Source organism: Bubalus kerabau, chromosome 13 (genome assembly GCF_029407905.1).
Source record: "Bubalus kerabau isolate K-KA32 ecotype Philippines breed swamp buffalo chromosome 13, PCC_UOA_SB_1v2, whole genome shotgun sequence".
In the NCBI taxonomy this organism is placed as follows: domain Eukaryota; kingdom Metazoa; phylum Chordata; class Mammalia; order Artiodactyla; family Bovidae; genus Bubalus; species Bubalus kerabau.
The window spans coordinates 44,136,431-44,163,681 of record NC_073636.1 but is presented as its reverse complement, the minus strand read 5'-3'; the positions used below and the strand labels follow the sequence as shown (position 1 = coordinate 44,163,681).

Below are 27,251 nucleotides of genomic sequence, written 5' to 3'. Positions count from 1 at the left end.
GTTCTTGCCTGGAGAATCCCAGGGATGGGGGAGCCTGGTGGGCTGCTATCTATGGGGTCACACAGAGTTGGACACGACTGAAGCGACTTAGCAACAGCAGCAGCTTCTCAATGCTTCTAACCCACAATTGGCTTAAGAGTGCTGGATATGTTTATCCATAATTCCTCTGTAAGATTCATGCCTCCCCACATCCATCCTCAACTGGACCACAGGTAACATGTCCCTACACTACTCATACCGTGGAGAGCCTTTATTTGTCTCATATCTTAAATATCTTCACACTAGTGACCAAATCTGAAATTCAGACATACTCTTAAATCTTTACCCACTGAACTTTCCTCCTTCAATGAAAAATGTTCAATAGGAGGCCCTATTGCCCACAGAGTAACACTGTTACAACCAGCTCCTTTTTGCATATCCAGAAATTCCCAAAACAGTTCATATGACCAACCCATGGACACAATCCCTAACTCCATGTGCAACCAAACCTCCATCTCTTTGCCACTGGAAAGGCTATATATAATGTTTCTGGTACTACAGGATACTCTTTAACCTTTTTAGGGTGGTTTCCCTCAATATATTCCTCCACTTCTCCCATTGTCGGGGCCACCTTAGCGGGGTCTATGGGCATCCTTGAATGAACGATCAACCACGATCAACCCCTCCCCCACCCCCCGACTCCTCTTCACCATCGACTTCAGCTGTTGTATTACGACAACACCTGGCCTATTTTTCCTGTGTGGGACGTCTACATACCTCTCTTTACCTACGAACTGGACCGGGACCTGCACCCTGGTGTACTCCAGTCCAAACATTTTAATAGCCCCCAGTGATCAGCCCTTGCCTATTCCTCTCATCCACAAGTGAATAAAACAAGCCATTCATTTCAATCCCCTCTTAGTAGGAATAGGAATAGCGGCTGGAATTGGAACAGGAATCGCTGGCTTAACCACCTCCATCCAAAACTATCAGACACTATCTAAAGACCTATCAGACAGCCTCCAGGAAATAGCTCAAGGCCTAATAACTATCCAAAATAAACTTGATTCCTTGGTGTCCATAGTTTTAGAAAATAGGAGGTTAGATCTACTGACTATAGAGAAGGGAGGACTGTGCCTTTTTCCAGAGGAATCCTGCTGTTTCTATGCCAACCAGTCCTTTATTGCCCAAGGAGCTACAAAAAACCTTCCAGATCCAGCCTCATGAATCCACCAGAGATTAAACAATGCCTGGCAGTCATGGTTAACAGATTGGAACTGGATGCCTTGGGTTTTACGCCTTCTCGGACCATTCATTTTTATCATCCTCCTACTCACCTTTGAACCTTGTTTGTTTAATTTTTTCCAGGGATTACTCCAAGACCAAATCCGAGCCATTTCCTGAGACTAAGTCAAGACTGTTCTTTTGCTGGAGACCCTGAATAGAATAGAATATCTAGAATAGAAAATCAACACTACAGGCCTTAGACTTCCTTCCTCTCAGATCACAAAACCCTGAACCTCATTTATCAGCACCAAGAAGCCCTGAGCATTAGCAACGCCCACTTCTCTTTCTCTTTTTATATATATTCCTTATGGTGTGAAATGAAGGAAGGTTATATGGCTCAAAATAGCCTGGAGTTAAAACTCCCCTCCAGGTCCTCCCCACCATTCTATGTAAAACAAAGAACTCTCTCACCCAAAGGGAAAAAAATGGACATTAAGGTTGATTGTGCCCAGCTCCCAGCCCATCCAGCCTCTGGCCGATCTCCAGAATACCTTGCCCAGCCATTTAAGAGATAACTACTCCGAACAACCTTGGAGGAGAACAGGCCCCCTTAAAACAGTTCAGTTCAGTTCAGTTCAGTCACTCAGTCATGTCCGACTCTTTGCAACCCCATGATAGCAGCACACCAGACCTCCCTGTTCATCACCAACTCCCAGAGTTCACTCAAACTCATGTCCATCAAGTCGGTGATGACATCCAGCCATCTCATCCTCTGTCGTCCCCTTCTCATCCTGCCCCCAATCCCTCCCAGCATCAAGGTCTTTTCCAATGAGTCAACTCTTCACATGAGGTGGCCAAAGTATTGGAGTTTCAGCTTCAGCATCAGTCCTTCCAATGAACACACAGGGCTGATCTCCTTTAGGATGGACTGATTGGACTCGTTGCAGTCCAAGGGACTCGCAAGAGTCTTCTCCAACACCACAGTTCAAAAGCATCAATTCTTCGGCACTCAGCTTTCTTCACAGTCCAACTCTCACATCCATACATGACCACTGGAAAAACCATAGCCTTGACCAGATGGACTTTTGTTGGCAGGGTAATATCTCTGCTTTTTAATATGCTGTCTAGGTTGGTCATAACTTTCCTTCCAAGGAGTAAGTGCCTTTTAAATTCATGGCTGCAATCACCATCTGCAGTGATTTTGGAGCCCCCCAAAATAAAGTCTGACTCTGTTTCCACTGTTTCCCCATCTATTTCCCATAAAGTGATGGGACCAGATGCCCTGATCTTCGTTTTCTGAATGTTGAGTTTTAAGCCAACTTTTTCACTCTCCTCTTTCAGTCTTATCAAGAGGCTTTTAGTTCCTCTTCACTTTCTGCCATAAGGGTGGTGTCATCTGCATATCTGAGGTTATTGATATTTCTCCCGGCAATCTTGATTCCAGCTTGTGCTTCTTCCAGCCCAGCGTTTCTCATGATGTACTCTGCATAGAAGTTAAATAAGCAGGGTGACAATATACAGCCTTGACGTACTCCTTTTCCTATTTGGAACCAGTCTGTTGTTCCATGTCCAATTCTAACTGTTCCTTCCTGACCTGCATATAGGTTTCTCAAGAGGCAGGTCAGGTGGTCTGGTATTCCTATCTCTTTCGGAATTTCCACAGTTTATTGTGATCCACACAATCAAAGACTTTGGCATAGTCAATAAAGCAGAAATAGATATTTTTCTGGAACTCTCTTCCTTTTTCAATGATCCAGCGGATGTTGGCAATTTGATCTCTGGTTCCTCTGCCTTTCTAAACCAGCTTGAACATCTGGAAGTTCACGATTCACGTACTGCTGAAGCCTGGCTTGGAGAATTTTGAGCATTCCTTTACTAGCGTGTGAGATGAGTGCAATTGTGCAGTAGTTTAAGCATTCTTTGGCATTGCCTTTCTTTGGGATTGGAATGAAAACTGACCTTTTCCAGTCCTGTGGCCACTGCTGAGTTTTCCAAATTTGCTGGCATATTGAGTGCAGCACTTTCACAGCATCATCTTCCAAGATTTGACATAGCTCAACTATTTCATCACCTCTACTAGCTTTGTTTGTAGTGATGCTTTCTAAGGCCCACTTGACTTCCCATTCCAGGATGTCTGGCTCTTGATGAGTGATCACACCATCATGATTATCTGGGTCGTGAAGCTCTTTTTGTACAGTTCTCTGTGTATTCTTACCACTTCTTCTTAATATCTTCTGCTTCAGTTATGTCCATACCATTTCTGTCCTTTATTGAGCCCATCTTTGCACGAAGTATTCCCTTGGTATCTCTAATTTTCTTGAAGTGATCGCTAGTCTTTCCCATTCTGTTGTTTTCCTCTATTTCTTTGCATTGATCGCTGAGGAAGGCTTTCTTATCTCTGCTTGCTCTTCTTTGGAACTCTGCATTCAGATGCTTATATCTTTCCTTTTCTCCTTTGCTTTTTGCTTCTCTTCTTTTCACAGCTATTTGTAAGGCCTCCTCAGACAACCATTTTGCTTTTTTGCATTTCTTTTCCATGGGAATGGTTTTGCAAAGAGAACGCCCTGGTCATAACATACACTCTCTTCCAACACCACAAAAGAAGAATCTACACATGGACATCACCAGATGGTCAACCCTGAAATCAGATTGATTATATTCTTTGCATCAAAGATGGAGAAGCTCTATACAGTCAGCAAAAATAAGTCCGGGAGCTGACTGTGGCTCAGATCATGAACTCCTTATTGCCAAATTCAGACTTAAATTGAAGAAAGTGGGGGAAACCACTAGACCATTCAGGTATGACTTAAATCAAATTCCATAAGACAGTAGCTTTCCACATATATGCGTATATATACTTACTCTTTTCTTGGGTTAGTGCAGAAGCTCACTAATCTAACTGCTGCCCCTTCTCGCCTCATTAAAGGTGCCAGTAAAGTGCCAGTCTTGTTCTTTTTCTGAATCTCACCTTTTCTATCTCCTTTACCCTACAAGCAGATACCCCATAAGTGCAAAGCAGTTTTCTCCTGTCATTTTCCCATCACCTCATCATCAGGACCTTGTAGCTCATGTTTCTCTGGGTCATGTCTTCTTGAAAGGAGGAAATATTTCTTGAACTGATGAAATATTCAGGGAAACCACTCCCATTACAATCAACCTCAAAACAAAGAGGCTGACAGTCAGTGTTCTAGACAGCCGAGCTTTACGTCTTCTGCCAAGCTAGGAAAGAGATGGAAACTGGAGAGGATCCCAGAGTAATCTGTAGGTGACTGAAAGTGAAGACTGAAGTCTTTCTCCCTTGACACAAGGAATGTTTCTAGACTGATTAGAAAAACCAAGGGAGCCCTCCAGAGTCATCGAAACTCAATGACTTGACAACCCATGTCGGTTTCCATTCATAGTCTGTCTATTCTTTTTTGAATCCTCAACCCCAAACCACTTATTGTTACCTTCTTAAGTGCACAAAGTGAAAGAGGAGAGTGAAAAATTTTGCTTAAAGCTCAACATTCAGAAAACGAAGATCATGGCATCTGGTCCCATCACCTCGTGGGAAATAGATGGGGAAAATGTGGAAACAGTGTCAGACTTTATGTTTTGGGGCTCCAAAATCACTGCAGATGGTGATTGCAGCCATGAAATTAAAAGACGCTTACTCCTTGAAAGGAAAGTTATGACCAACCTACATAGCATATTCAAAAGAAGAGACATTACTTTGCCAACAAAGGTCCGTCTAGTCAAGGCTATGGTTTTTCCAGTGGTCATGTATGGATGTGAGAGTTGGACTGTGAAGAAAGCTGAGTGCCGAAGAATTGATGCTTTTGAACTGTGGTGTTGGAGAAGACTCTTGCGAGTCCCTTGGACTGCAACGAGTCCAATCAGTCCATCCTAAAGGAGATCAGCCCTGTGTGTTCATTGGAAGGACTGATGCTGAAGCTGAAACTCCAATACTTTGGCCACCTCATGTGAAGAGTTGACTCATTGGAAAAGACCTTGATGCTGGGAGGGATTGGGGGCAGGAGGAGAAGGGGACGACAGAGGATGAGATGGCTGGATGTCATCACCGACTTGATAGACATGAGTTTGAGTGAACTCTGGGAGTTGGTGATGAACAGGGAGGTCTGGTGTGCTGCTATCATGGGGTTGCAAAGAGTCGGACATGACTGAGTGACTGAACTGAACTGAACTAAGGGCCCAGATGCCAAATTCCATACCAGAGAGAAGTGATGGTTATTAAGTTTCAGACACTGACATTTGCATCCATTACCTGTGTCTCCACAAACTACACAGGCTGCTTTCTTTTTCCTCTGCCTTCTTGGGTCATCAATAACAGGAAGGTAACACCCCAACCGCAATGACAGACTATTAGGAAACAAGCTGTAGGAGAAGCAATGTTAAGGCAGTGCCCACTAAATCAGAACAGAATTGAAGCCAGGTAGCATGTACTTCTACTAGAGTAAATTATTATGTAATAATAAAGATCATTAATTTCTTGCAAAATTTAAACTCATGTTTAACGAGTAGATATATAAATTCTAGATACACTTACATTACTGCAAATTATTACAAGACAATGTCAAGCAATTATTAACCATGTGTTAGACTAGTTAGACTAGTCTAACACTAACCATGTGTTAGACTCAACATACCAGTCACTTTCTTATTTTTCCAATGATGAAGACTCTTCTTGACCAAACACTATTTGAAACAGTTATCTCACACTACACTACACTACACACACACACACACAATTTTTGTTTAGTTAAATTTTTATTTTATAATGAAGTATAACCAATTAACAATGTGATAACTTCAGGTGAATGGTGAAGGGACTCAGCCTTACATACACATGTGTCCATTCTGCAAACTCCCTTCCCATCCAGGCTGCCACATAACATTGAACAGAGTTGCCTGTGCTATGCAGGAGGATCTTGTTTGTTATCCTTTTAAAATATAGCAGAGTGTACATGTCAATCCCAAACTCCCTGATTATCCCTTCTCCCTCACCACACTTTCCACCTGGTAATCATAAGATAGTTCTCTAAGTCTGTAAATCAGTTTCTGTTTTTATAACAATTTAAAAGAATGATTAATGAACATTTTTTGAAATGTTGACCCTCAATAAGAAAGTAAAACTTCAAATTGAAAGAAAATTTGCTTTTTTAACCTTTTTTTTTCCATGAGAAAAAAATCTTGTTTCTTTTTCATTGCTTTATAATAAGAACATTCAGTCCTGACAAGAATGCAATCCTGAAAAAGGTAACAACAAAAAAAGACACTCTGGCAAGGATCTTAGTGGGGGGTAATCATTAGTTTTTGCAGTGTGCAAACAGACCAAGGGTCGGGGTGGGGAAGATGGTTATATCTTTCATCTAGTATATAACTTTTAAAGAACTATCACAATGTAACTCCCCCAAAATGATAAATATTTTATTTATTATCTTTCTCAACATTATCCATAAAAGAAAAACATGTCAAGGAAAAGTTAAATTATAATAAATTGGGAGGAGTTAGGGAAATTATGGCACAGTGAGTGATACAGTGAAATTTTCTGAAGGTAATTAAAATTTAACACGTACAGAGATGTCAGCAAAATGGTAAGCTGGAAAGTACTGAATTCTCCCATGGAAAGGTAAGAAAGAAACAAAAACTAAGTGAAAAATCTCTTTGGCACTTAAGAAAAGAATCAAGCAAAGATCTTCAGAAACAAAGTGAACATGTAATTAAGAGAAATCTGGAAAAGAGTGGAAGGATATTTTCTTGCATGTTTCTTTAAAAAAAATTTTAGTTCTTTTAATTGGAGGATAATTGCTTTAACAATGTTGTGTGAATCAGTTGTAAATATACATATATCCCTTCCCACTTGAGCTTTCCTCTCACACCCTTATCCCACCCTCTAGGTCATCACAGAGCACTGAGCTGAGCTCCCTGTGCTAAGCAGCAGCTTCCCACCAGCTACTTTACACGTGGTAGTGTATATATGTCAAAGCTACTCTCAATTCATCCTGCCATCTCCTTCCCCTGTGGTGTCCACAAGTGCATTCTCTAAGTCTGCGTCTCTATTCTATGATTTCCTTGTGTTTTTATTCACACTCATCTCTCCTCTGACTTGTACAGTGGAGTCTGGATCTGTAAAGGGTGGCAGTTCAGCTCTCTGCTGCCTCCCTCAAACCAGAGTGATCGCAGAAATCCTTATGTGCAATGTTCCAACTTATGTAAGGGCTGCCTGGAGACTGATGTCTGTTCCACTTAACTCTGAGCTTAAGGTGAAGAGCATCTGGAATGGATATTACAACTACAGAATTCTGCCTTTAGAATTTTCTACTTTTAACTTTTGTCATTTTAATTGTGATGTGTCTTGGTGTGGGCCTCTTTGGTTTCATCTTGCTTGGGACCCTCTGTTCTTCCTGCACCTGGATATCTTTTACCCTTCTCAGGTTTGGAGATCTTCCTAGCATAATTTCATCAAATATGTTTGCTGCGTCTGTCTTTTTTTCTCTTTCTAAGACCAAATGCTAGTGTACTTGATGTTATCCTAGAGCTCCCTTAAGTTATTTTCATGAAAAAATTTTTATTCTTTATTGCTGTTCTTATTGAGTGATTTCCACTATTTCTGTCTTCCAGGTTGCTAATGCTTTCTCCTGTATCACCTAACCTGTTGCTGATTCCTCCTGGTGTATATTGCATTTGTTACTATGTTCTTCAGCTCTGATCAAGTCTTTTTAATATCTTCTAGTTCTTTGAAGTTCTCATTGAAGTTCTCTATTACACATATTCAGTGGGCACTTTTATTACTATTGTTTTTTTCAGGTAAAGTATTTATCTCTTTTTCAATAGGTTAGTTTTTTTTTTTTTTATAATGAGATTTTATCTTGGTCTTTCACTTGGGATGTGTGTGTGTGTTTTTCTTCTAATCTGTTTGGTCTTTTCTGTTTGTCTCTATGAGGTTAAGCAGTTACCTAGTCCAGAGTCTGTGCTTCCCTTGTAGCTCAGTTGGTAAAGAATCTGCCTGCAGTGCAGGAGACCCAGGTTTGATCCCTGGGTTGGGAAGATTCCCTGGAGAAGGAAATGGCAACCCACTCCAGTATCATTGACTGGAAAATCTCATGGACAGAGGAGCCTGGTGGGCTGCAGTCCATGGGGTCTCAAAGAGTTGGGCACAACAGAGTGACTAACACTTACTTACTTAGTCCAAAGTCTAAAGGGATGTCCTTTATGTGGGACTCGCCACACAGGGTATCTCTGCATGGCCTGCTGGTGACCAGAGACTTTGGTGAGTGAACAGGATCGGAGGCCACGTCTCCCCAAGGTGAGCTGGTAGCTGCTATTTCCATGGGAGATAGGACTGGAAGCAGGACGAGACAGGGGTGAGCTGAGGCTTCTTCTGGGCTCAATGGTGATTGGTGACCTGTTGGGGACAAGACTGGGGCTGGAGACACACTTCTGAGTTGGCCCCACTTTCCTTGGTGTCTGTGATGGCTGATGGCCATCTCCCCCTCAGTAGGCAGCAGTGCCAAGCAAGAGCGGCTGGAGGAGGAGCCTGTGCAGGGGGGATGGCCTGGACTGAGGTGGTCCTGCAGGCTGGTCAGAGCATCAGGCAGTGCCAATCAGCTGCCCCATGGACTTGAGAGCAGTCACATGTGCACACACTCTTGCAAAGTAGAGTCTTGGCTCCTTGCACCCTCTGGTAAAGCTCCACAAGGTTTCAAATGAGTCGAGGGGGCTCGTCTTCCCAGGGCCAGTCCTCAGACCTGGGGTTCCTAACATGGGACTTACACCTCTCGATCTTTAAGGACAATCTCTGAGCCTGTTGGTACTTCTCCTCTTCTATGTCACCTGCTAGGGGTGTGAGTCTTAACTAGATTTCCTCTCCTCCATGCCAGCTAGACTCTGTGAGTTCTTTCTTGATGGCCTCAGGTGTAGAAGAGCCATTACTCTTCTGCTACTCTTCAAATTTTTTTGCAGAAAGAGGTACTCTATATATAATGGTATTTTTTCTTTTTTTGTTGCACAGCTTAGCTTGGGGAATCTAGTTACCCAACCAGGGATCAAACCTATGCCCCCTGCAGTGGAAGCATGGATTCTTAACCACTGGACCACCAGGAAAGTCTCCAACTCTGCCTTTTAATCCCCTCCCAAGTATCCTTGCTTTGAAGTCTTTATTATTTCACATACACAAAAAGCAAGAAGCCTTAAACTAGAGACACGGTTTTTAATTAGCTCCACCAATCATAACAACTCTTTCCACACCCCAAAAATCAGTAAATTCTGATAGAACCATGATGGATCGCTCATAATCAGTATTCTTCGGAAAATGGATAGTCAGGGTGATCAGCAAGGCTGAAAGAGAAGGAGGGATGTTAATTTATTAATTCTGTATCACATGGCCAAGGACAGTGCTTCTTTGTGGATATAGCCAAGAGAGCCTAAACATCTCAGTCTACAACCACATCCCACCTTCTACCCCAGGCACCCAGTCCATGTGTGAACAGTGCCTGCGTGTCTGATTCCCACAGTCACAAGCAATATAAACATCACAGTGATATTTACCTTGTTTGGAATTACAGTTTATAAGACGGTCTGAGAACTACAGCTAAAACATGAAGGTCATTTCAGCCCTAGGTGGAACATTTGGTCCTGGGTGGTGATGATGATGATCTCAGTAACAATTGTGCAGATCTTTTTAACACATCCATTCAACAAGTAAGTACTGAGCATGCCCCAAAATAGAGGGCATTCCATTAAGAACCTTCTGATCTCTTGAGATGTCATGGACGCATAAGCAACAATACTGATAAAGTGAGATGACTATTTTCTTAATTTACAAAGGATTAAAACAGTGGTTAATTAATAATTAGTATTACTGCTGCTTTCCTTTTTTCCCTATGTTTTTACTTTTCTTCCTAAATTCATTCCTTTCAATTTATTTCATTAAAGAGTACATTCTGAGTGATTCCATGTGATTCTGAGTGACGTCAAGAGTTATGCTGTTGACTTAAACCCACAAACATGAGTAAGTCCAGGCACTGACAGCCTGATGAAGGTAAACAGAGAAGTATACTGAAAAGTTTTTGAGTACAGAAAAGTAAATTTCCATCTTGTTTTCATTTGTAATATCCTTTTTCAGAATCATGATATAGCTTTACAAATAGGAGACAAAGTTTTGACATCTTTCATTTAAAACTAAATCTTCCTTTTACTTTGTATTATCTTCTCTCTAAACTCTCTTCTAATATCTCTCCGTTTGATTAGCCTTCTTTCTCTTCAATCCTGACATCCTCCTGCAGTAATTAGGCAGCTGAAATTTCATGTTAGTGACTAAGTCAAAGTCAAGGAGTTAGGGGTTCCCTAGGGGATGATCCCTGATGAACAAAGGCAACACTGGAGTGAGTCTTGACTCAAGAAACCAGAGAGACCCAGACGATCTTACCTGGGTGTGTCCTGCTAAGGACACGGCCATCACTCACTGGAGGGTCAGTCAAGCTCATGATCAGCTTGTAATTCAGTTTTGTGAGATTATAAGGATGAGGACATGGGATTTTTAATAGGGGGAAAAGGCCAATGAAGAGATCTATTTGGAAGAAATGGATGGTGTCTTGGTAAAGAAAGGCCCATTAGGGAGAAAATTCACCAGACACTTAGGGAAGGGAGTGGAGGCCGGGCCATGTGACCTCTCAGTACTGATGCATTTTACCTTTCATGAGACTTTCCTCCATAAAAAATATCAACAATATATTTTACAATCGTGTTAGGATAAACACAAATGTAGTCCAAGCTGGATTCATTATTAGTCATTATTAATCATTTCCTCCCAATTTTATAAAAAGTTTAAAGATAAAATATGTTCACAGGTCCCTAAAAGAATAGCAGGCTGCAGGCACTGTCCCCTCTGTGTCTACTGGATTCCTGGGCCCTGAGAGGAGATACATCAGCCACAGGGATTAGGGGCACAAAGTAGTGAATTCACCACCATGTCAAATCTGGGGATTTTATTTATGGCCTGTCCTGTGCCCCATTCACATTTCTATTGGTCAGATATGGAGCCCTGGAGGAAACCTTTGGTCTGAGGTCTGCAATAAGCCCCAGGTTTACAGATACTCTGGAAACCAGGACTGTCTTCTGAGAATTAAGCTTTTAAAAAGCTTAGTTCCCCTACTTACCTGCCTGCTACAGAAAACAGTGTATGTGTGAAATATACACAAGTCACTTACAAGACTAAATCATAATATCGTATGTTACTGTTGAGGCCATCAATTGCTTTCATGTCTTCGGGAGTCAATTCAAAGTCAAGAACCTGGAATAAAAGAAGAATCACATTGACTTTTCCCCTAAGGAGCTGGCCTCCCCCTGGGGACTGCAGGACCTTCCAGCTGGATGGAGAGAAGAAGAGGGGACAAGGAAGCCGTGTCTGTCTTCAGCTTCCAGGTGAACAACCTGGGACCCTCTACAGAGTTCTCACTTCTCCTTTCTACAACCTCTACTTTTCTGCTCCAGTTCTCAGACAGACACACACACACAGGTTGCAAGGCATCAATCCTCTATCTTTCTATGTGAATTTCTTTTGACAGAAGACAAGCAAACAAAAATCAACTTTTTTTCAAACAAAGGCACTGTTGGACAACCTGGACAAAATACGTGCACTTGACCGAACACTAGACTGTTTTCTTCCTTCTCAACATCCCCTAAAATATGACACAGCATAGAGCTTAAGCAAGTATGGAAAAGAGGATCCCCCTGTGAAAACCTAATCAAGAATCTGATAGCAAACTTATTCATTACCTATGAATAAATCTAAAACATTATTATGTACATGTCTCTGTGACAAAGTTATGAGATGCATTTAAAATATTAAAGAATACTTAAATAATTAAAAAATGCATATCATAGTCACAAAATGGAAATGTCAATTTCGTATACAAATCAGTTTTCTCCAAAGTGAGAAATGCAATGTGAACCAAAGTCTTAAACAGTTATTATTTTGTGGAAGTTGGTAGATTGATACTAAATTTTATATAAAAGAACAGCTAGTCAAGAGCAGTGACGACATACTTAAAAGGAAAAAAAGAACGCTAATTAAAACAAGATTATTTTCCACTATAATAAAGTAGTACAGAGAAGTAAATAGTTAAATAGAACAGAGAGAGGCCAGAAATGTACTTATGGACATTTGATACATGACAGAGTTGACAGTGAAAATCTGTGGGAAAATACTGACACATAGATTTCTGTTTAACTATATGTATATACCTTTTCATGTCATATTCAAAAATCAGTTTAAGTGTATTACAGATCGAGATTTGGGTGGAAACAAAAAACCAGTTTATTAGGGAACATTTTCTTGAATTAGTTTGACCTGTAACTTCCACTGGACAGTGATATTTCCCAGAAGTGGTGAGTCAGATCTGAGTCCAGACAGGAAGAGGATTTTTTTCCCACTCACTGACTGGGGTTAATTGCGCTGTGATGAGATAAAGACCAAGTAGGTTGACAACAGTCTAGCCAAATATATATGACAATATATACAGAGAAGCATGCAGTCTTCTCTAACAATAGCCTCATCCACCTGCTAAAGCAGAACTGCCGAGCAGCTCTGCACTGAATAGCTGCTGCTGCTGCTAAGTCGCTTCAGTCATGTCTGACTCTGTGCGACCCCATAGACAGCAGCCCACCAGGCTCCCCCATCCCTGGGATTCCCCAGGCAAGAACACTGGAGTGGGTTGCCATTTCCCTCTCCAATGCATGAAAGAGAAAGGTGAAAATGAAGTTGCTCAGTCGTGTCCGACTCTTAGCAACCTCATGGACTGCAGCCTACCAGGCTGCTCCATCCATGGGATTTTCCAGGCAAGAGTACAGAAGTGGGGTGCCATTGAACTACAAATACCCAAAAGAGTTCAGCCAAGAAGACAACAGCTTAGCTGAGTGCAGGTTGATTGTGAAACCACAGAATCAAGAGACGCATAAACGGTCTCTGCCTTAAACCCCTAAATGGGGGAGATTTCCTGTACAGCTATGGCTAATGGTATAATATAAAAATAAAAAGACATATAATCTAATAAAAATGTACAAAGTCATAATTAGGAACTTCACAAAGGCAGAAACTGAAATGCATGAAAATGAAACTACATTAATATTCAGAGAAATGTAAAATAAAATATGATGAATTGGTTCAGGATGACTGCTTTCACTCGCGTATCCCCAAATTCATATGTTGTTAACCTTACCCGCCCTGTGATGGTGCTAGAAATGGAGCTTTTGGGGGTGATTATATCATGATAGTGGAGCTTTTATGAATGAGATTTGAACAGTATCATATTCATATAAGAGACTTGAGAGAGCTCTGTTGCCCCCTCCACCATGTTAAGGTACAAGGGGAAGCCTGTTACCTGGAGGAGAGCCCTCACCTGATCACCCGGGCACCCTGACTCCAGTCTTTCAGCTTTAGAACTGTGAGGAATATATTTCAATTTTTTTTCTAAGCCACTCAATCTGTGGTATTTTGTTAGAGCAGCCTAAACAGTTTAAGAAAATCACATAATGCAATTTTGTCAATTGAAAACAAAGAAAATAAGATGTCATTTGCACAAGGTGACAGAATAAGTTGCAGACGTAATGCTGGATCTAAAATCTCTATTTTCTGTCCAACCTTAACCTTCTCCAGCCATGTCACCTCTCCTGTTGCCACATCAGGAGAAAACCACTGGCAATACACACAAGGCATTCATGCACAGGAAAGAACAGGTAACTCATTTTGACTCAAAAATAATCTGAGAGCTGGACAAAAATGACCCTCGTAAAGATATTCCTTAGGAGCCCTTTGCCTACAGCCCCACTCATCACCTGCATGTTCTCTTTGATCCGCTTCCTGTTGTAACTCTTGGCTAGAACCACAACCCCACGTTGTATCTGGTAGCGAAGGGCAACCAGAGCTGGGGTCTGCTTGTGCTTTTTGGCAATGGCACAAAGAACCGGGTCCTCCAAAAGAATAGGGTAGTTCAGGTTCACCCTGGAAGGAAATTAAGAAATCCTGAGGAGCTGAGAGTGAGTACTCAGTTTCTAAGAGGATTCTCAAACAGACCAAGTAGGTCCACTCTAGACCAGTGTTTCTCAAAGTGTGGTCCAGGGACCAGCAGCATTGGTTTCACCTGGAGTCTTGTTAGAAATACAAATCCCATGGCTTAGCTGAAGACAAACTGAATCGGAAACTTGACTCTGTCACCTCCCAATCTGTGTTTACAATGCTCTCCTGGTCACCTGAGTGTATGCTGAGTTGAGATCAATGCTTCCACAGCTATGGTTTTGTTCTTGTACATTTCAAGGGTTGTTTTTCCTCTCCAATCATAGCCCCAAAGTAAGTACAAGAGCATAAAAGGAGAAGGAAAAGATGGATACTTTTTGTTTAACTTTCTCAGTATTGATAAAAATTGAGTAGTCTCGTAGTTAACTATTCTTTTCATCACTATTTACAGTGTGCAGTACTTAAACAGATGTTTACAAAAATGGTTCAAATTGTCATTTTTTTTTATCATCTTTGACCTGGGAGGTTTATTATCCTGACTTTTGGCATAAGGTAAGGGAAGCTCAGAGAGTCTTTTACTAGCAATGTGTTCATTAGTTACTAAGTAAGTAAATCATGACTTAAACTTATGTCTTAGATTTCAACTGGGGGATTATATATAGATTTTAATTCAGTCACTTGTTATTGATTAATCTACAACAAGACACATATAATGTAAAAAATAATGGGCTGGGTGATGAGAAGACAAAAGAGAAGCCTCTTCCATTTCCCCTCTCTACCCCCTGCCAGTTTAGAGCACTGAGTACAACATAAAAAAACATATTCCATGAAAAATTGAATTTTAGGTAAACTCTGTTGTCTTCCTTAGCATTCATTACCAATTTTTCAATCGTTGTGATCCCAGAGCACCATAGGCAACAAGAACAATATCATGTGACTTGCAGAACTCCAACAGTTTGTTCTGATTGAGATAAGGGTGACATTCCACCTGTAGAATGCCAACATAGAAGAGTGTCAGGTTATATAGGAAGATGATGTCAATATGACAAAGAAAGGCAAAAAGTTTAAAACATATAAAGAAAAAATAAACTATGGAACACTAAATTGAAACTGAAAATATCAATATAAAGTAATTTTTTAAAGAAATACATATTATATCTCTATTCCCAAAAACAGAAAAAGTAATAACATTCCTGAGAACAAGCAACCCTAGGGAGCAGAACTCAGTTACTAAATACATTACCAGGGGACATACCTAACTCCAGATCTGGGACAAGAAAACAACTGTTTGAATCTTGGACATCAATTCTTGCAAAAAGCAAGAATTTACTCCAAGATACATGAATAAATGTCTGCAGGACAAAAGAACCAGATTGATGGGTTCCCATTGGTAACATCTGAGTAGATTTTAACACCAAAGGGAATCATGAGTGAGAGCAAATATAGCACACAAGGTCAACAAAAATCTCAGAGAGAAAGAGCAAAAACGTTTCCCTCTATGGATGATTATTATGAAAACTCCTTTCTCAGAAACTGACAGTTAAAGGGAAGAAGGAAAGTTTTTGATTTGTCTCATAGGAATGCTGCTGCTGCTGCTGCTAAGTTGCTTCAGTTGTGTCTGACTCTTTGCGACCCCATAGACAACAGCCCACCGGGCTCCGCTGTCCATGGGATTTTCCAGACAAGAGAACTGGAGTGGGGTGGCATTGCCTTCTGTCTTATAGGAATAGGTGTATTTTATCCTGACTTACTGAGGGAATTTTATTTTTACAATAAAATGTCAGGTAAGAAGATTAAAAAGTGCTTACATTGGAAATATTGAAAACTGTCCCAACGAAATAATTAATTCAGGTGAACATCATTGATGGATTCTCAACAATTATATGAAAACTTGGGGGAAATTGAAATTCCTCTGAGGACAATTATTATCCAGTAAATGACTAGGCAATTTCAACATGGGAAATACACATTTCCAAATTTAAAATCTAGCTACCAGTAGCTTTAATAGGAGAACAAAAATACCATCATCACAGTGGGATAGCTGGTTATCATGTGCTTCCTGCTGGGTGCCATGTGGGGGGCACAGCATGCAAAGGACATATTCCCAAAATGTATAAATTTATGTAAGGGGTTCAGGACTATCTGTTAATTTACAGGAATTGAGAAACAAATTAACAATACAAGATGATAGTCTGATAAATCTATTTGTCGAAAAACTGTTTGGATATCATGGTTAAAAAATATAATTGAGTGACCATGACAGGTTAAAAGAGCTTGAGATACATGACTCAAAGTGACATGTGAGCCACAATGAGATCAGTTCAACCTAATGTTACACATGTATGTATATATATACACACACACACACACACACACACACATCTGCCAATGTGGCAAAATGTGAAACATTTTGCATACAAGAGGGAAAATATGAGTGTCCTTGATGGTACCCTTAACTTTTCTAACATCTGAAAATTTTCACAATGAAAACTTGGAGGCAAAATTAATGCTAAAATCACAATAGTTTTGAAGCCTTTTTAATTTAGAATATTGATTATACATATATGCTGTGCTGTGCTTAGTTGTGCAGTCATGTGCAACCTCTTGTGACCCCATGGACTGTAACTTGCCAGGATCCTCTGTCCATGGGGATTCTCCAGACAAGAATACTGGAGTGGATTGCCATACCCTCCTCCAGGGGATCTTCCCAACTCAGGGATCAAACCCAGGTCTCCCACATTGCAGGCAGATTCTTTACCGTCTGAGCCACCAGGGAAGCCCAAGAATATTGGAGTGGGTAGCCTATTCTTTCTCCAGGAACCTTGCTTCTATTACCAGTCACATCCACAACTGGGTATTGTTTTTGCTTTGGCTCCATCCCTTCATTCTTTCTGCAGTTATTTCTCCACTGATGTCCAGTAGCATATCGGGCACCTACTAACCCAGGGAGTTGCTCTTTTAGTATCCTATCATTTTGCCTTTTCATACTGTTCTCAAGGCAAGAATACTGAAGTGGTTTGCCATTCCCTTCTCCAGTGGACCACATTCTGTCAGACCTCTCCACCATGACCCACCCATCCTGGGTGGTCCCACACAGCATGGCTTAGTTTCACTGAGTTAGACAAGACCATTCAGGTATGACCTAAATCAAATCCCTTATGATTATACAGTGGAAGTGAGAAATAGATTTAAGGGCCTAGATCTGACAGACAGAGTGCCTGATGAACTATGGAGAGAGGTTCGTGACATTGTATAGGAGATAGGGATCAAGACCATCCCCATGGAAAAGAAATGCAAAAAAGCAAAATGGTTGTCTGAGGAGGCCTTACAAATAGCTGTGAAAAGAAGAGAAGGGAAAAGCAAAGGAGAAAAGGAAAGATATAAGCATCTGAATGCAGAGTTCCAAAGAAGAGCAAGGAGAGACAAGAAAGCCTTCCTCAGTGATCAATGCAAAGAAATAGAGGAAAACAACAGAATGGGAAAGACTAGGGATCTCTTCAAGAAAATTAGAGATACCAAGGGAACACTTCATGCAAAGATGGGCTCGATAAAGAACAGAAATGGTATGGACCTAACAGAAGCAGAAGATATTAAGAAGAGGTGGCAAGAATACACAGAAGAACTGTACAAAAAAGAGCTTCTGACCCAGATAATCACGATGGTGTGATCACTGACCTAGAGCCAGACATCCTGGAATGGGAAGTCAAGTGGGCCTTAGAAAGCATCACTACAAACAAAGCTAGTGAAAGTGATGGAATTCCAGTTGACCTTTTTCAAATCCTGAAAGATGATGCTGTGAAAGTGCTGTACTCAATATGCCAGCAAATTTGGAAAACTCAGCAGTTGCCACAGGACTGGAAAAGGTCCGTTATCCTTCCAATCCCAAAGAAAGGCAATGCCAAAGAATGCTTAAACTACCGCACAATTGCACTCATCTCACACGCTAGTAAAGTAATGCTCAAAATTCTCCAAGCCAGGCTTTAGCACTATGTGAACCATGAACTTCCCGATGTTCAAGCTGGTCTTAGAAAAGGCAGAAGAACCAGAGATCAAATTGCCAACATCCGCTGGATCATGGAAAAAGCAAGAGAGTTCCAGAAAAACATCTATTTCTGCTTTATGGGCTATGCCATAAGCCTTTGACTGTGTGGATCACAATAAACTATGGAAGATTCTGAAAGAGTTGGGAATATCAGACCACCAGATCTGCCTCTTGAGAAACCTGTATGGAGGTCAGGAAGCAACAGTTAGAACTGGACATGGAACAATAGATTGGTTTCAAATAGGAAAAGGAGTACGTCAAGGTTGTATATTGTCACCCTGCTTATTTAACTTATACACAGAGTACATCATGAGAAACTCTGGGCTGGAAGAAGCACAAGCTGGAATCAAGATTGCTGGGAGAAATATCAATAACCTCAGATAGGCAGATGACACCACCCTTATGGCAGAAAGTGAAGAGGAACTAAAAAGCTTCTTAATGAAGGTGAAAGAGGAGAGTGAAAAAGTTGGCTTAAAGCTCAACATTCAGAAAACTAAGATCATGGCATCTGGTCCCATCACCTCATGGGAAATAGATGGGGAAACAGTGGAAACTGTGTCAGACTTTATTTTTGGGGGCTTCGAAATCACTGCAGATGGTGATTGCAGCTATGAAATTAAAACACGCTTACTCCTTGGAAGGAAAGTTATGATCAATCTAGACAGCATATTAAAAAGTAGAGACATTACTTTGCCAACAAAGGTCCGTCTAGTCAAGGCTATGGTTTTTCCAGTGGTCATGTATGGATGTGAGAGTTGGACTGTGAAAAAAGCTGAGTGCCGAAGAATTGATGCTTTTGAACTGTAGTGTTGGAGAAGACTCTTGAGAGTCCCTTGGACAGCTAGGAGATCCAACCAGTCCATCTTCAAGGAGATCAGTCCTGGGTGTTCATTGGAAGGACTGATGCTAAAGCTTAAACTCCAGTACTTTGGCCACCTCATGCGAAGAGTTGACTCATTGGAAAATACTGATGCTGGGAGGGATTGGGGGCAGGAGGAGAAGGGGACGACAGAGGATGAGATGGCTGGATGGCATCACCAACTTGATGGACATGAGTTTGAGTGAACTCCAGGAGTTAGTTATGGACAGGGAGGCCTGGCATGCTGTGATTCGTGGGGTCACAAAGAGTCAGACATGGCTGAGCGACTGAACTGATATATATATACATACATATATTTATCCTGAATTTTACAAGCTACATTTTTCTGTAGAAGACTCTTACTCCTTGACTTCAGGTTGTACCTTATAGACGTTGTTGTTGTTGTTTAGTCATTAAATCATGTTTGATTTTTTAGTGGCCACATGGACTTCCCAGGCAAGAATACTGGAGTGGGTTGCCATTTCCTTCTCCAGGGCATCTTACCAACCCAGGGATTGAACCAGAGTCTCCTGCATTGGCAGGCAGATTCTTTACACTGCCCCACGAGGGGAGCTTGTGGACATTATTACATTATATGAAATACAACAGTTGCAGAAAGACAGATGTTAATATCTAAATTGGTCAAACTCACAGAATTTAAGAGTAATGTGATGGTTACCACGGGGTCAGGGGGAGTAGGGAGAAATCAGTATTTCCTATGCATAGGTACAAGGTCTCAATTATGCAAGGTGAATAAATTCTAGAGTCTTACTGTACAGCATCATCCCTATGCTTAAAGTTATTGTATTATACAATACAATACAATGAACTTAAAGTACATTGTATTATGCAGTGTTATATACTTAAAATGTTTTTAAATAAAGCATTTTAACTTTTCTTACAGCAATAAAGTAAAAATATAACAAAAATATAAGAGTACAGAATCAAACAAAGAAAGATGTATTTAAACAGTTAATTTTATGATAGACATCAATGGGAGAAAAAGATCAAGACTGAGTAAATCCCAGGGTGTGCTCTAATTCCTGACTATTTCATCTACTGTTAGTATCGCTGTAAGATGCTGATTTCACTCTATAACCTGAATGATTTTCATAACCTCCAGTAAAATTTTTTGTACTATGCTTCCTGTTGAAAACCCTATAAGCACAGAGACACCAAGACTAAGGATTTGGGTAGCCAAACCCCACACAAACTCTTAACACTTATCTCAGCTGATTTATCTCTATTTACTTCCTATTCCATGTTTTAATGGTCTTTCTTCTGGTACACAGTTCCCTCTGAGGCACTTTTATCATCTGATTTCTGGAGATCCTTTCAGCTCAGGGAAACACCTCCTTCCTCTACGTTCTGGGGGACTAGCCTAACTCCCTTCACCTCCATTACCTTCCCCCTGTCCTCATCACAATTTAGCAGGAAGCCATCCCCAGATTTTCCACCCAGACTTTATCAGACAGAGATACCTTTTTGGGTTCTATTTACACCATCCAGACAGGGGCTCTGATCTCTAGAATCCTCTGTCCACAAAGGTTGGATGAACAGGAGGGGAGGACAGACAGACATCAGGCTGAAGTCCAAGAAGGAGGTTCTGAAGAGCAGGAGGGAGAGGAGCTGAGCTGCTCACCTGGTTGCAGACGGGCTTGTACTTGAGCCCCGGCTTGTTCAGGATCTTCTCCAGCTGCTTGTGGTTGAAGTTGGACACCCCAATGGACTTGGTCAGCCCTGCGTCCTTACACTTCTCCAGGGCCTGGGAGGGAGGGGTGGTGAGCAGTCATTTGAAATGAGTGATAGACCAAGAATAAATGATGGAAAAAAATCTGTAAAAAGTGTCTCATGTCAAAAATTGACATTGATTTTAAGAAAGAAAAAAGGAGAAGAAGGTCATGATACAAGAAGAAGAATTAACCATCTCCTCCTTAGAAAACCCTGGAGAAGACCTATCACATGGAAAGAAACAGATGCCTGGCTTCACAGTCCCAGATTCTGTCCTTTTCTGTGAACATTTCAGCAATGGTTTCCTCCCCACAACCCCAGCATCCCAGTCCTTAGATTCATGAACTGCTGACTCTGATGGTCCACAGCCCATTCTCACAGGTGGAAGAAATGAAGGAGGTTCCCCCTCTCCTGACTCCTCCCCTGGTTTTCTCCTCCCTGGACTCACCTCCCACGTGCGACAGAGATCCACTGAGTCATATATAATTTTTCCATTTTCATCTTTTGGAAAAAGTTCCTCTCCTGGCTGGAATAGAAGCAGTCATTTTAGAAATGTCACAAAATAATTTCTCCATTTAGTCAGCCTGCCAGGCACATCTAGGACCAGGACATTAACCTCCATAATATAGGTTTACAACATTTGCGATCTCTTACACTTACCATATGTTTTAATAAATAGAACTTTCCTAGGTCCTAAAGGGGACTCATTGTGACTGATGTAAAGAGTGGCAATGTTACATGGCTTTATTTCCAGAATAAAGATTACAATCTTGACTTAGATGCGATAGAGTTTCTTTTCTCTCTGAGCATCTGATAGCCCTAGGGCAGACACATGAACCAACAAGACTCTCCTTAGGTTGATATGGGATGTGAAAGGTTCAGATATGCTCTCAAATGTTCATGACCATGAGCCTTGAACTAATCAAGGTTAATTTACCATTGATGGAAAATGTTGATATAAAAATAAAGCCAACCAAGTATAATGGAAAGTTAGGTGGTATGGGGGAAAAGGAGACACTTCTGAAGAGTACTGCAAATCCTGAAATCTTCCATAGCTGGGCCTTGCCATCTACATAAATAAACCAATAAACTCTTCTGCATAGGATGGCTTGGCTTTGGTTGATTTGTGCAACTTAAAATCAACCTAGAACTCTGAGACAATCTAGAGGGATAGGCTGGGGAGAGAGGTGGGAGAGGGGTTCAGAATGGGAGGGACACATGTATACCTATGGCTATGGCAAAAGCATCACAATATTGTAAAGTAATTAACCTCCAATTAAAATAAATAAATAATTAAAAAAAAAAGTTCTAAGTAATACAGTTCTTAATGGCTAAGTGCAGTCCACAGACCTCATCATGAAGACAGGCAACAGTGTAGGCAAGGTCTCCTAAGTCCCAGTAAAGGTTTAGACTCACCTAGAGAGAGCACCATCAAATCTGCTCAACTTGAAGGGATGAAAGATGAGATAAACTCATCTTGTTCAAGTGTAAGGCAATGTCATGCTCACCAAGGCTACACCAAACTCTGTGTCCTTAAAATCCCCAAGGGACTCAAGAGTCATACTCAGTACTGTGTGCAGAACTCACCTATTTCTATTCCCTCAAGTTTTTGAGCAGAGAACATGAGATTGTTGAGCTTTTTTCTCTGGGAGGAATGACAAAGAAATTAAAAATTTCAAAAAAAACTCAGTAAAAAGATAATCATAAATGTTTGGGAATTCTACTCTAGTGAAGAGCATATCCTACTATGAAAAATCTGAAGTCAATCATCCATGCAGGTTGATAGACATTCTGACATAAGATATAAAATAGTTGTAATCGAGTTGACTCATTGGAAAAGACTCTGATGCTGGGAGGGATTGGGGGCAGGAGGAGAAGAGGACGACAGAGGATGAGATGGCTGGATGGCATCACTGACTCGATGGACATGAGTCTCAGTGAACTCCGGGAGTTGGTGATGGACAGGGAGGCCTGGCGTGCTGTGATTCATGGGGATTGCAAAGAGTTGGACACGACTGAGCGACTGATCTGATCTGATCTGATCTGAATCATACAAATTGCCAACCTTCAGAGCCAGTGGAAAATGAATAATGTAGAGGTCGACATAGTCCAGTTGAAGACTTTTCAATGACTTTTCCAAGGCTGGTCGGACCAACTCTGGTTGAAGGAAAGTGGACCAAAGCTGCAGAGATTAAAGAAAGGAAGCTGCATGAAATTAACATTGTAGGTAATTTTGTTTTTATGCTTTCATCTAAAAATCAATGATTTTTCCTGATTAGAAATGGATGATCACAGAGGAAAACCACCCTGTTTCTTTTTCAGTTCCATTTTTTATCTAACCAACCCATGTAAACTTTGTTATTTGATTGAATTTATCATTAGTACATCATTCACAATGGAAGAAAATGATCCAAGAAATAAAAAGCATTATCAAATAACTAATATACCCATCATCTGAATTATGTTTAATAAAGTTTAAAATCAGTTCACAAAGTCAATCTAATTCTATCAAAGAATAAATCCTCTTAGGAGTAATTAGAATCTTTTTGTTTATGTAACTGTAGAAAGAGTTTTGAACATATTATTATGTACAGAACATAATTCAAGACATTTGGTTAGATCTTATGTAATAAAAAACAGCTCCTCCTATTTCCACCTCTTAGATGGAAGAACTGAGATTTAGAATTTGAAGAAAATTTAGAAAGTTCCCTAGATGATAAGGAAAGTTATAAACTAATTATTTCTGTCTGATTCATTAGCCCATACTAAATCACACTACTCTGGTCTAGGCTCAGAAAAACAAAGTGACTTTAATTTAAAATTAAAATTTGAACCAATGATGAGAAAGCCATCATCACTCTCACTTTCTTTTTGGACACCAGATTTAATACACAAGTATGTGTGAAAAAAGTTGTACCAATAAGCAGTGTTCACCAAACAGCTACTGATCTGACTACATAATTATCACCTGCACACAATGACTTGCACACATGTGCACACACAACACACACAGAACCTTTGAAGTGTAGAATATGTCTTCTCTCTTCACAGTGCCATCTGCAATCTTGCTCCGAATGGCTTGTCCAACTTGCCCTTCATTTTGGTACAAATGAGCACAGTCAATATGGCGGAACCCAACCTCTATAGCCAATTGGGTGATCTCCAGAGCTTCACTCTTAGGAACCTACATAAGCAACAAATGTGGTAGTTGAATATTCACATGATAATGAAACTGATGATGCACAAGCTTTGATTTTTCCCAAGAAAAATAAACAAACAAAAGCTTTAATGTTTCTTTGTGCCTTTGGTTAGTTCTGCATGTGTGGTGTTGAACCCATGATAGTTTACCTGAAATTTCCTGTAAAGTTATTAAATGAATACCCAGGAAGTCTTCAATCCCAGGTGATCAGTGGTTGATCAAAGGCATCAGAGGACCCACCACCTCCAGGTTCAGTGATGTGTTGGAGGAACTCATCAAAGTGAAAAAAGTGGACGTGTTAGTTGTTCAGTTGTGTCTGACTCTTTGCGACTTCGTGGACTGTAGTCCGCTAGGCTCCTCTGTCCATGGAATTGTCCAGGCAAGAAAGGAAGATCCCCTTCTCCAGGGGATCTTCCTGACACAGGTATCAAACCTGTGTCTCCTGAGTTGCAAGCAATTCTTTACAATCTGAGCCATGGATATGATTTATACAGTGAGATATTCTAAGCAAAGTCAACAAGGGTAAAGGTTCATGATACAAAGCACCAAGAAACAAGGTGAAATCTTGTAAGAGTGCTCTATCTACCTATGTAGTCATGCAGAATACACAAAATAAAAACTATACCTATTCAAAGTGTACTAAGTGATTTTTTAATTGCCTATCCTGGTGGCTCAGATGGTAAAGAATCTGCCTGCAATGCAGGAGATGTGGGTTCGATCTCTGGGTCAAGAACATCCCTTAGAGAAGGGAATGGCAACCCACTCCAGTATTCATGTCTGGAAAATCCCATGGAGAGAGGAGCCTACCAGGTTACAGTCCTTGGGTTCGCAAAGAGCTGGACACAACTGATGGACTACCACTTTTGCTTTCTTTCCCTGTGTAATGCTATCAAGGGATATCAATAACAACCAAGCTAGTTAACAGTTCCATCACCTCACATAGTTAACTTTTATAGGTGTTTGTGAGACATTTAAGGTCTACTGTCCTGGCAAATCTCAAGAATATAAACCATTATTATTAACAGTAGCCACTGTGCTGTGCATCAGGTCTCCAGACTTATTTATCTTACAACTGAAGGCCTTTACCATTTGACCAGCATCTTTCCATTCTCCCCAACTTCATCCCCAGCTCCTGGTCACTGTGATTCTACTCTATGCTTCTATGAGTTCAACTTTTTTTTTATAGATCCTACTCATAGAGAGATCGTGCAGTGCTTGTTCTTTACGTCTGACTTATTTTACTCAGCTTAATGTTATCCAAGTTCATCCATGTTGTTGCAAATTATGGATAATTTCTTTTATAAGCCTGAATAATATTTTGCTTCTTTTTATGTGACTTGTAATCTTTTCTTTTTCAAGGAGGTGCTTGTCTAACTTTCATCTGTTGGATCTAGTTCTGGCTTTCCTTAAATGCAGGGGCATTCAGGGATGTGCTGAGGAATGAATTAGTGAGCTTCAGTAATAGCTGAACTCTTCCCTCTCCTCATCCCAGTTTGTACCACAAAGTCCTATCTTCTGTCTTGAAATTTTTTCTGAATATTTCCTTCTGTTTCATACATAAAAGAAGTGATATTCAAAGTTTAAGGACCAGAATCTTGTCATACAACTATTCAATATGTACTCTAAAGACAAGATGGGTAGCAAATTTTCTGGATTCCAGTCTAGTAAATTATCCTCTTTGTCCCTCTTACACTCAAGCACTGAAGACCATAGTTAGATAAAAATATATTACAAAAGCCAAGAATTGAAACCTTTCCCTGTAAGACTATAACTTGTCTCCTCAAATGGCACTGAACTTTCCATTAGAAGAAGTTTCCACACATAAACAGAAGTACAGGCCAAAACACAATTGAAGTGTTTCTTCCCTGTGACCTAGTAGGTATTCCACAGTAGAAAAGCAATTCTCTCCCATTAGTTTTAAGTCATCTCATCTTTAGGAATTTTTATCTCAAATACTTCTCTGGGTCATGTCTTTTTGGAAGGAGGAAATGATTCTGGAATTAATGAAATATAGGTATAGAAACCTAGCCATTACAATCACCCTCAAAGCAAAGTGGCTGACAGTCAGTGCTCTTGACAGCTGAGTCTCATCTCTTCTGCCAAGCTGGGAAAGAGATGGAAACTGGAGGGGAATCCAGAGTAATCTGCAGGTGAGCACAGCCTCAGGCCCTGATGAGGAGTGGAGACTGGATACTCTCTCCCCTTTCACAGGGCATGGTTCTAGCCTGGTTAGTAGAACCACATGATCCTCCCAGAGTCACACAGGAGCTCAGTGCCTGACAACCGAAGTCCCTTCTACTCATGTCACATCCACTACAATTTATGTCAACCCATAACTACTACTCTTACCTCCTCAGGGGCATAGGTTCCAAATCCCAGGATAGGAATGAAGTGGCCATCATTAAGCTTCACCCTCTGGTATTTGGGATCCATTGCCTGTTGCTCTTCTGAGTAAGCAGACTGTTTTTTTTTCTTCTGCCTTCACAGGTTATAAATAATATGAAGGTAACGCCCCAACTGCACCATCCAATGTTAGTAGATACATTGTAGGAGGAGCATTATTACCCATGGAGTAAGAAATAAACAAAGGGTGTTAACTTATTTGCTTTTTTATCAGAGTAATATTCACATTACACAATGATATAAACCATTAATTTCTTGGAAAATTTTACTTTATTTTTTTAATAAGCAAATTTTAAATTCTGGATCCACTTACATTATTGTAAATTATTTCATGGGATTTGCTGAATAATTATTGACCATATATTAGACTAGAAACCACATGTACCAGTTTTTTTAATTTTCTAATTATGAAGCCCAACTTGAGCAAACATCAATTGAAACAATTATCTATATTACAGTGCATACACACACATACACACAATCACAGAATTTAATGTAATGACTAATAAGGATTTCTCAAAACGCTAACACTTAATAAAGAATGAAAACATCAAATGAATATAAACTTGCCTTTTTATATAGCCTACCAGCAAAATTATTTTGCTTATAGATGGTGGTGAAATCCTGAAAATGATATGAAAATCAGACATTCTGGCAAAGGTCTTATTAGAGGTTAGTTATTAATGGTTTTTACTGTGTGTGATATGTTAACAGACTCTCTGTTCAAATCTTTTAGCTAGTTTTGTTGTTCAGTTGCTCAGTCATGTCTGACTCTCCGACCCCATGGACTGTAGCACGT

General features: G+C 40.5%; 1 protein-coding gene across 1 annotated transcript; it reads right to left on the bottom strand.

Moving 5' to 3' along the window:
• Nucleotides 1–9,500: 9,500 nt before the first annotated feature.
• On the bottom strand, nucleotides 9,501–26,482 carry LOC129624965 (dihydrodiol dehydrogenase 3-like). The gene is made up of 9 exons (XM_055543151.1): nucleotides 26,399–26,482; nucleotides 23,867–24,034; nucleotides 22,916–23,032; nucleotides 21,299–21,376; nucleotides 20,762–20,884; nucleotides 15,097–15,206; nucleotides 14,041–14,206; nucleotides 11,415–11,497; nucleotides 9,501–9,543 (listed from the first exon to the last, which is right to left on the bottom strand). Exons 1-9 carry the CDS (start codon nucleotides 26,480–26,482, stop codon nucleotides 9,501–9,503), a joined length of 972 nt encoding a protein of 323 aa, XP_055399126.1.
• Nucleotides 26,483–27,251: the final 769 nt, after the last annotated feature.